Source organism: Oncorhynchus mykiss, unplaced genomic scaffold (assembly GCF_013265735.2).
Source record: "Oncorhynchus mykiss isolate Arlee unplaced genomic scaffold, USDA_OmykA_1.1 un_scaffold_666, whole genome shotgun sequence".
Classification (NCBI taxonomy): domain Eukaryota; kingdom Metazoa; phylum Chordata; class Actinopteri; order Salmoniformes; family Salmonidae; genus Oncorhynchus; species Oncorhynchus mykiss.
Window position 1 is genome coordinate 10,130 of NW_023494113.1, and position 10,724 is coordinate 20,853.

The window sequence follows — 10,724 nt, forward strand, 5'->3', positions numbered from 1 at the left end:
CACACACACACACACACACACACAAGCAGAGAGAGAGAGCTCTATGGGTAGGTGTGTGTGTGTGTGTGTGTGTGTGTGTGTGTGTGTGTGTGTGTGTGTGTGTGTGTGTGTGTGTGTGTGTGTGTGTGTGTGTTAGAGGGCCAGATGGGCAGGGTTATGGGGCTATTCCATTGGCAATCTCAATCAAGCCCAGCTAAAGTATTTGAAATGATTTGGTCTGATAATGTGACCTGACAAGCCCACATTTCCAACCAAATCCCTGAATTTATGGAAGAAGTTACTGAAGATCTGGGAATGTCAGTCGCCAGTCTCGGAATGTCCATTAAAATATCTCCTGTCCTGTTTTTTTCCTTCTTCTCTTTTTTAATTACGACCATCCCTTCCCTCTTTTATTTCAACTCTTTCTTTACTGACCCGAAAGAGACAGAAATGCATTCTTCGCTTTCTGTCTCATTTGAACATTGACCTGGTGGACTTTTTACTTAACTGTCTATTTTTCTATGTCCTCAAGTCAGTGTCAATCCCCCAGGTCTTTTGTTAATATTACACCCCCCCCCCCCCCGCTCCCTCTCTCTCTTTCTTCATCTGTTCAAGTGGTAGTTCTGCGTTCTGCCTAGCATCAATTGCCAACCAACTCAACCTCTGACCAGCCTAGCCCGCCATTCAACTTCAAAACAGCTTTAAGTTATTAGCCTCCAGATTTCATTTTTCCCATGAAGCAACCTTTGCATCCATCGGAAAACACCTGGGCCCTCAGAACTAAATTTATACCTGTTAAATATAATCCCAATATGACACATTTCTTGGTCAAACACCCATCCAACAATCAAACCGCTAACCGTCAAAACTCAAGTGAGTCTACGGGCTTGGCGCTTTGGCGAGGAACGGGTTAGTGTACCCCCCCCCCCCCTCTGTTTCACCCCCCCACATCCTGTCTCATCCCCCTTCTTTTCAGAGGGATATATAATGGAGGTTGGGACTCTGTTGCATCTCAGCATCACTCGTAGACACTCATCCACTGTTCAATCGTTTACTTAGAGAGGAAGAGGGATCAACATAAGAGAGAGGGGAGATATGAGGTCTCTACTGAAGCTGGTTGTTCTGCTGTTCTGTGTCCAGAGAGGAGAGGGACACTGGATGCGCTCACTACTCGGTAAGGATGGATGGGGGTCACGACTCACGACCTTCGACATTGGAGATGGACAGGATAGAATTTTTTCCTATTTTCTTCAGTTTTGTACTGGGTTATATGTATCTAGATATTGTTGTGTACTTTGAGATTGGTTTACATCAGGATGATGTTTGACACTGGGACTTGAGTGACAAGGCATACACAGTCACTGGAGAATTTTGAGACCATATTGTGTGATTTCTGTTTCTGAAGATTTTCTGTAGGGTAGCACTGACTATCAGTCTACTGCAGTCTATAGTGTAATGCAATCTGGTCCAAGCTGGTGTGATGAGTTTTTTAATAACCCTCTCTCTTTATCACCATCTTTCAGAGCAGCGAGGCAAAGCATCATCCTCCCCATCAGAGGAGGAGAGGAGAGGTGGAGGAGGAGAATCCAACAAAGGGAACAACAACAATAAGAACACAGAAGGTTCCGGATTTGGAGTAGAAGACCAAAGGGGTTCCGTCCCATCCCCAGCCCCAATCATCCCAATCCGGTCCCGCCGCTCTTCAACCCAATGTCGTCTCCGCTCCATCCTCCTCCAGGTACGAGAGCTGGGTCTGGGCTACGACGCGGACGAGACCGTCCTCTTCAAGTACTGCAGCGGAGACTGTCCCCGTGTCCGCTCCAACCATGATCTGACCCTGACCAACCTGCTCCTGAGGGGGCCCTGCCCGAGCAGAATGGAGAGCTGTGGCAGAATGGACCATGCTGCAGGCCCACCCACCACGAAGATCTAGCCTTTTTGGATAACGCCCATCGCTGGCACAAGGTGGAGAAGCTGTCGGCTGCAGGGTGTACCTGTGTGGGTTAATGGGGAGGAGCTGGACGTGAAGGGGGAGGGCCTGAACATTGACTTTGGGCCGTGGCCATTGGCTGTTCAGAATGCAATGGGAGCGGCATAGAGGCTCAGGCTGTACAAAAGGAGAATCAGGAGGAGAGATTACAGATGTAGCTAGAATTTGCTAGAAAGAAATGCATTCATTTTGCGTATGTATATTTATATTTATTTAAAGTTGCTTTGGGGGAGTTTTTATTATTATACCAATGACGTTGAATGGATCTTATTATGCTGCATAGATTAAATGAATAGTGGTTAACACTATGGTTGATTGTTGAGTAAAACTGTTACCATTCCAAAAAAAGGTCCTCAGCAAACCAACCAGGTATTTATGTAAAATAAATGATTTATTTATTTGAGATGATAACTGTATGATGCTACTTAATTTATTTTGTCCATGTGCCATGTTCATATGTACAACTCGTAATAAAGACAACCATATCTACACGTTTTATGACCAATGTTGGTGAGTGATATTACATTTTCCCTCATGGCTACTAAGAAATATATATTAGAGCCTATGGTTCATTTGGAGAACACAAAGGGCTTATTCCAGACTCATCATTTACAAAACATTTACAATGAATATTAAATAAAACATTATTGATAATGCTGGGACATCAGCAGCACTTTCATTCATTTATTCCATATTTTAGCCATGGAAGCAACAGCATGTCACTTTTCAACCACACAACCATTTCCCTCAACCGAACTCCGATCCCTGACCCTTAGTCAAGAACAGGCAGTTCAGTACAGTAGGGAACTCATCAGTTCTGACGATATCATGACTCTTGTCCTTTCTGTTATGTCCACCTAATGATTACTATGCTTTCTCCTGTTGAACAACCACCACGTCCTCTTCAGTTTCCTCTGGCTCCGCCCCCCACACCTGGACACGCCCCTCCATGGCTGTGAGGAGGCGGGTCTCCGAGGGGTGGAAAGACAGCGATTGGACGACAGCCTTCCCGACTGGCAGCTTCAGCATCAGAGAACCCTGAGAGAGAAACAAGAGATGTTCAAAGATGGAAAGAATCTAACACCAATAGGCACACATACCAAGTCCTTGAATCTGCAGCTGTTGACATTTACAGATACTGCTGTGCTATTCCGTTTCAAATACGCATCCAGTAAGCAAAATCAACCAATCAAATCAATTAATTTTGATAGGTAGTGGAGCTATCTATTAGATGAACAAATCCTCCATCCCTCGTACCTCTACCAGGTCCCAGCAGTACACGTGTCCGTCTTCAGAGCAGCTCAGGACGTGAGTATCCTTACTGGACAGACAGCAGTCCAGCTTGTAGCCCTTCATCTTGTGTCCTGTGTATTCTCCCAGCATCTCCCCTGTGCTCTTGTCCAGTAGACGCACGGTGGAGTCCAGGCTGGAGGTCAGAGTGCACTGGCCGTCCGCACTGAAACACACACACGTGATGGGGCCTGGAACACAGAGACAAACACATAACAAATCAATGTGACTCAGGGTGGTTTAGGTACAGAAGTTAGTGATAGTTAGTACAACAACTAGTTGGTACTAGATACTGACTGTTGATGAAGTCCACATGCAGCTGGCCCATCCGCAGGTCATACCTTCTCACTCTCCCGTCCACTGACCTGGAGATAGACATGAGATAGAAAAGATGCTTAGAGGACTCTTCTATAAGAATGAAACTGAAATGAACAGAAAAGTTCAGACTTGGTACTGACCCAGTGAGCAGCTCGTGTTCAGACACCTTCAGACTGCTGACACCATCTTGAGCCTCGTCCAGAATCTGGATGGGGTCAAATTTTCTGGACCTGGTGTCCCAGCAGCGCACTGTCCCATCTATGGAGCCTAGAGACCGACACGAGCACGCACGCACACACACACACACAGTCACACACACAGTCACACACACACAGTCACACACACACACACACACACACACACACACACACACACACACACACACACACGTGAGGTGGGTCCTGTTGTGGATGAGCAGGACAATGCTGAAGCCACAAACCTGGTTGTAGAGGTGACTGAGATGCACTTTGCTGAGGAAGGACGGAGGAACGAGAAAACTCACCAGATAAAATGACTGTAGCTTCTTCATTGAACTGGACACAGTTGACTTTCTGCAAACAGAGAGACAGACCAGAGCCATATCCATGTTAATAAATGGCTCCAGTTAGAGGGTTAGTTGTTGTATTCTTTCCTGTCTCTATTCCTTCAACATAAACATCTCTTTCTATATTTTTTTCTGACCCACCTGACCTCTCCTACCCGCCTCTTTCCCCCTCCCCACTTTCTCTAAAACTCCATCTCTCTCTCTGTGACACAGGAAAATATAGTTGTATTGTTTTCTCTCACCCCAGCGTGACCCCTGAGTTTCCGGGTGACCTGTCCCGTGGCGACGTCCCAGAGGATCACCGTCTTGTCCGAGCTGCAGGAACACAGCTGGCTGTTGTCATAGGAACTAGGGAAGGAATCGATGGTAAGACACACACCATTACCTCAGATCATATTCCCCCAGGGGCCCAGAGGCAGCAGGGAGACAGTGAAGGACAAAGTAGGCAGATGGATAGAGGAAGACTACACAAGCAAGCATGTAGATGGATCACATAGAGAATGACCAGCAGAAGCAAGACTGACAGAGAGTAAAGGACACAGAAGGCAGATGGAGGATAGGGGAACTTAAACAAGAATACTGAATGAGTAAAAAAATGTGCTACTTCTTATCTATCTATACAGTATGTCTCATTTCTAATGCATATCTCCTACTTCATATAGGGGAACATACAGGCATTGGCATCTGCATATAAGCTAGCTATCACACTGAAAGAGAACGCTTAGTGAAGTTAAGTGCTTTCCACTCAATCAGATCTAGGATCAGCTTTATTTAACTCAAATTTGGCCTTTACCAAACACATTCTTCAATAAAGTATTCCTCAATCAGCTGTCTGTATTGCTCCAGAGCAAGGGTCTCCATCAGGCAGATCTACCAGTAGCTCTCAGCCCACCTGTGAGTAGCTCGCCAATCAATTCTGAAAGAGCATTTTTTAAACGTATTCCATCGCAAACGGTCATAACATAAAGCTCCCGGCTACTATCCAATCAAATCCACAGTGACATTATCCCACCCCTGGTTAGCCACCACTGCCTTCAAAATCCAAACTTAGCACAATATCTGACAATTCATTTCCAGCAATATTGCTGTCTGTTTAGTGCACGCGTTTGTCTATCACTCTGTTTGCAGGACATTTAGCAATGATGATAACCGTCTTGTGGGTAGACAGAAAGACTTTCCCCCAAAACTTTCTCAATGAAATGTTAAGTGCAAAGTAGGCTTACCTGACAGAACTATATTATGATTATTTGTATCAATTGTTTTGCAAACCCTGCCATGACGTGCTGCAGCAGTTGTCTCAGCAGAAACATCGCTCAACTGACACATTCCCCTCTTCACTAAAACGTTTCAATTAATTGGTTTTTTTCAGACCAATTTTTTTCTTCAGATGTGATTTAAGCACTGACATGGACTCAAAACATCAATTTTCAATGTTTCTCTTTGAATAATTGTAATATTGAGAGTAGTTTTACAAATGATTTTACGAGGTATATTGACATAAAACACATCTGTTGAACACTTAGGACCCCAGGAAGAGTTGCAGGTCTCGTGACAGAAAAGGTTGGAGACCCCTGCTGTAGAGACACCAAATCATCACTTTTTGCACCGTTTTGGAGACTACAAAAACTCAAATCAGATTAAAAAATTGACCTAACTCAGTGGAGATTAAAGGGATCTCCAGAGTAAGCCATCCCTGAGACCGGGTCTGGTAACTCGTACCTCTGCAGGTTAACAATTAAGTAACGTACCACAGAAGTTTATGCAAGAGGGCTTTACAACCAAAAAGAGCGCAATGCATCGATCTACAAGACTTCAAAGAGGGCCAGCTTACTTTCTGATATAGGTTTGTGTAATAATACAGATACTGACCCATCAGCATCTAGAACCTCGTATCCATGGCCACTGTACGTCTTCAGCAGTGTCCCTCGACTTACACTCCACAACTTCAGAGACTTGTCACTGCCGCAAGACAGCAGGTAGTTACCATCAGCTGAGAAAGAGAGGGGTGGGGGAGAAAGAGACAGGGTGGGGGAGAAAGAGACAGGGAGGGAGAAAGAGGTGGGTCGAGAGAAAATGAGAGGATGAAAAACACCCGAAACGCGTTATGTAGATACAGCCTCTCATGACATACACAAGCAGCTCCAAGTAGAGCAACAGTCAATGCACCTCACGGTATGGGTGTTTGTTTGAGTTCTCACCATTGAATCGCACAGCTCTTACAGCCCCTTGTTGGCAGTCTATGGTCCTGAGAAGGTTTTGGGGGAGCTGAGGGACCTCAGGTTTGGGCTGGGGAAACGACATTTCACACTTCTGCCTGTAGAAAGAGAGGTTGAAACATATAGCTATTATTTTTCTCCTGACTTGAGGATCAACTACGCTAACGTTAGTAGTGGAAAGAGCAAGTGCTATGGAAAGAGCATCATGGAACTTGGATAGATATCTACCTGAAATACCTTGCTTGTTCACTTTAGTTTGATGAGAGAGCAATCATTAACTGACTCATATTGATTTATGTTAGCTAACAGCAAACGAACAAGTCCTTTTTTCCCCCCTACAGTTTATGCTCCAGAATGTTCATATTTTTGCAAATGTGTGGTTTACTTCCTGTCTGTGATAATCGTTTCGTTCCGGGTAAAAGCATTTGTGTCAAAATAAAAGTCCGAACATTCTCCCTTCGCATTGATAGAGTCCTTCGCGTCCTTTAAAGCATTTATTTTGAAATGCATTCATCGCACGGCGGAACTGATAGGCCCCGCCCCTTCATTCGCCCAGCTAGCTGACGGGTCCCACTCAACACCGTTTTGCCACTAAATTAATCCTTAAAAATATCTCAACAAGAAGGACATTATGTCCGCAAACAACATGTCAGGCCCACAAAGGGTAAACAAAATTATCCGGTGAGTACAATTGAGTAAATGTCGTTGGGTTTGCACGCTAACGAGATAGCTACTTAGCTAAATCACACGTCTTCAGCACTATTCTAACGCGATTATAGACTAGCTAACAAGCTAGCTAGAACGCCTGTCATTTTGTGAACTAACTAGATGTTGTTACACTGACGTATAGCTAAGTACGGTAGCTAGTTGCGTTATTTGTGGTAGGGTCATTCATATCTTGGTTGTTGTTGTTACAGATACAAGCCCCCCAGCACGGAAGCAAACCCCACCCTGGAAGACCCGACTCCAGACTACATGAACCTACTCGGCATGATCTTCAGCATGTGTGGCCTGATGCTGAAGGTGACCCAGAGACATCTGTTTTTACCACACTGACACACACACACACAGATGACCTCGCCCCTCCCCCATTAAGTGTGTGTGTGTGTGTGTGTGTGTGTGGTGTGTGTGTGTGTGTGTGTGTGTGTGTGTGTGTGTGTGTGTGTGTGTGTGTGTGTGTGTGTGTGTGTGTGTGTGTGTGTGAGGTAACCTCCCAAAGGAGAAGTTGCCCCACTGTGTTCCCATTTATGGGACTAAAGTCTACCACCTGGGGGCCAACTCCAGCCTTTCAACTGAGTGGTTTATCCTAGAAGGGTGTGTGTCCCCAAATCAACTGGAGCCAGTACTTTCTGTCACATATCCCTAATTGACTGTGTGTGGTGCTGGGTGATACACCGTTACACCCACCTAGGTAATGTGACGGCCTACTACTCTACGATTGGAGTTAGTGGAGTTGATGAAAAGTCCAGCACACCGGTAACCTTGACGCTACCAACTATTTAATGGCTCTTTTAATCAACACCTTTCCCTCTGCTGCCACTGAAATCAGTCCTAAAATGTTATGTAGGGCACCGGTGTCCCTGTGCTAGCATAGCAACGTATCTTCCTTCACTCTCCCTGTCATCTTACTGAGCTCGAACTAGTGATCCTCTGCTTCTCAAACACACATGACCGCCCGCTTGACAACATACTAGCCAGTTGTGCCATCGAAAAAGGCACATATTCAGCCATGCTAATGGTGACATTTCAAGCAGTGGATTGAAATTGCAGTATGATCTTAACCTGTTACACGTAGGCACATTATCTTACACCATACATTAGTAACTGTCTGGCTATGCCACAGCACTTCTACAGCCTCATGCAGAAAAGCTGACACACACACACAGCGCATTATAAAGTATAGTATGTGGGTCATTCTGTGTTCCTTAACCTTCTGTGTTGTGTGTTTCAGTTAAAGTGGTGTGCGTGGATAGCAGTGTACTGCTCCTTCATCAGCTTCGCTAACTCACGCAGCTCCGAAGACACCAAACAGATGATGAGCAGCTTTATGTGAGTAGAACAAATGTGTGTGTGTGTGTCTCTCTCTCTCTTTGTCTCTCTCTGTCTGTGTGTGTATGTGTCTCTCTCTCTCTTTGTCTCTCTCTGTCTGTGTGTGTACACGTTCTGACTCTTTTATCAAGCCTCATATTTCCAACCTACCCAGGTAACCTACCCAGGGTCTGTATGCGACTATGAGGGCGAGTGAAAGAAAAGTGTAAAGTGTCTGCTATTATGCCAAAATGCAGAGTTATCTATTATCTGTCTCATAATGGCTCACTGTTAATGTGTTCACTGTAATACCAGGACGCAGCAGGAAGTTAGTTTGGCAGCTCTTATTCTGCCTGGGGTGTATTCCCTAGGAACCAAACGGAGGAGGGACTAACCTGGATGTGTCCAATAAAAATCCCTTTTCATTGCTAAATGTTTCCGTTGCAAAATGTTTTGCTACGGATTGCGCTAATGAATGCACTCCTGGCAATAAAACTAAAGACACAGGAAGTTAGTTTGGCAACGCTCGGCTCTACCTGGCATTGTGACATGCGATGGGCTCAGCTTTAATGTCCAAAAGCTTTTAACATTGACCTCCAGGTGTTGCATTTACCCATAACAATTAACTACAGCAGATAATACCACTCACTTTGTGGGAGCGTGTGTGTCTGTGTGGCATTTTTCCAGGAAAAGTAGTGTGTGTGGCTCTGCAGGTAAAGTAGAGAGTGTCAGGACATCAGTAGTAGATGCCTCCCAGTCCATCACCTAGATTAGTTTTTTATTAAAGATTGTCTCTATGCCCTCCTGGCTGGTAACACAAACTGTGTGGATCAGCAAAATGTTGTACAAGTGTTATATGCAGCAAATGCGATATAGGCCTAATCACAATGGAAAAATATCACACTGATCCAAGGTCGGTTTGGTTTTTCTTTTATAGTGAAGGTTAAGATCTAAGGGATGGTAAGCTGATCCTAGATCTGTGAAAAAGAGGACAAAGTGTAACCACTGAACCTGAAGGCACTGATGCTTCTGCTGAGCAATCTCTTCAATATTTATTGCTAATTAATTTTTATTTTCTCTCATCCTTTTTTTTTCTTCAATCTCTTCTTTCGATCAGGCTGTCCATCTCAGCCGTGGTGATGTCATACCTCCAGAACCCCCAGCCCATGTCGCCACCGTGGTAACCAAGGACCAATGGCGGGGGGGCCTTGCAGGAGAGGGGCGGTTCCAGACTGAGAGTGGGAGACGGACTCCTGACTCGCCCACTGACCATCTGGGAGAGAGAGAGAGGGATGGATGGATGGAGACAGAGAGGGAGGAGGGATCAAGATGGATGTATTGAGAGGAAACTCAATGGTGGACATGAGGCAAGAACAAGAAGACCAGGTGGTCCTGGTTATTCTCCAAAATCTCTCTCTTCCTGGAGATATTGCAGGTTTTCTATTGAATTGTCTGATTCACCCGCTCGCTGTAAGCTGAGGTCTAGTTGGAAATAAAGATGGAAGGTTTTATAAAGTCACTGTGTTTTGTTTGTCCTGTTAAATGTGTGACGGGGGTCACTGTGCTTAGCTGTACCGTGACCACCCTCATGAAACACCTTTAGCCAGCTGTGCCACCGAAAAGGTACAAGTTGGATTGGTATTCCAAGCGGAGGAGTTTAACCAATTCAGGTCTGTTACACATGCATGTTCTGATAACGTCTTGGATCTTTAGGCCCAAACACCACTGCCTTCCAATATCTGACCCAAGAGTGTAACAGTGATAACACCAAGTAAAACTGAAATGATAACGTAAAAACACAAAATATAAATATTCATTAACAAACTTATAGCTTATTAGACACATTTCCACTGCCTGAACACAACTGTTATGAAAGTGACTGTGTGCCTCTCTAGGCAGTCAGAAATGTGTACAATCTCACTCTGCAGTTTAGCTCTGGGAATGGCTACCTCAGTCCTAAAAGGTCCCCCCCACCACACTCACACACAGGACATAAACCCTCACTCAAGCCCTCAGTCTGTCCCTGTCTAATCACTATCTAGGCACTGCTCTCCACCACACGCTCTCTGCCTCCAGACTGTGTGTGTGTGCCTGCTAATGACAGAGCAGAGGGAAAGGCAGAGTGGGGAGTCAGCCGGATCTGAAGCTGATTTAGTGGACTTATAACTCACGTCCGACCAGCCTAAGGCGGATCAGCCCCAGCAGAGTGGGCACTTCTGTGTTCGGGACACGTGCCAGAGACAACTGGTTTCAACAAACTCCACTGAATTTTTCTCCTGATTTTGCACTGACTTGGTGGGGGGATCGAAATGCCAACTGGCACCTTTTTGAAAGGGAGTAAATGAGTTTTTCTGCTTTG

At 45.2% G+C, this 10,724-nt stretch overlaps 2 protein-coding genes and 1 pseudogene across 3 annotated transcripts; 2 read left to right on the forward strand and 1 right to left on the reverse strand.

Annotated features, from left to right (window-relative positions):
• The first annotated feature begins 1,459 nt into the window (after positions 1-1,459).
• On the forward strand, positions 1,460-2,184 carry LOC118961080 (annotated as a pseudogene).
• A 455-nt stretch (positions 2,185-2,639) lies between these two features.
• On the reverse strand, positions 2,640-6,742 carry LOC110485573 (WD repeat domain-containing protein 83). Of its 2 annotated transcripts, none has more exons than XM_036974554.1 (9): positions 6,566-6,742; positions 6,320-6,435; positions 5,991-6,111; positions 4,364-4,469; positions 4,080-4,128; positions 3,718-3,844; positions 3,557-3,624; positions 3,227-3,450; positions 2,640-3,007 (listed from the first exon to the last, which is right to left on the reverse strand). In XM_036974554.1, exons 2-9 carry the CDS (start codon positions 6,420-6,422, stop codon positions 2,837-2,839), a joined length of 969 nt encoding a protein of 322 aa, XP_036830449.1. In that variant the 5' UTR covers positions 6,423-6,435; positions 6,566-6,742; the 3' UTR covers positions 2,640-2,836. The 2 variants fall into 2 exon arrangements, with proteins under 2 accessions (XP_036830449.1, XP_036830450.1); XM_036974555.1 differs by having other exon boundaries at positions 6,575-6,739.
• Positions 6,743-6,802: 60 nt separating this feature from the next.
• LOC118961081 (protein Asterix) lies at positions 6,803-9,884 on the forward strand. The gene is made up of 4 exons (XM_036974556.1): positions 6,803-7,018; positions 7,255-7,360; positions 8,289-8,386; positions 9,483-9,884. Exons 1-4 carry the CDS (start codon positions 6,969-6,971, stop codon positions 9,547-9,549), a joined length of 321 nt encoding a protein of 106 aa, XP_036830451.1. The 5' UTR covers positions 6,803-6,968; the 3' UTR covers positions 9,550-9,884.
• The last annotated feature ends 840 nt before the right edge of the window (positions 9,885-10,724 follow it).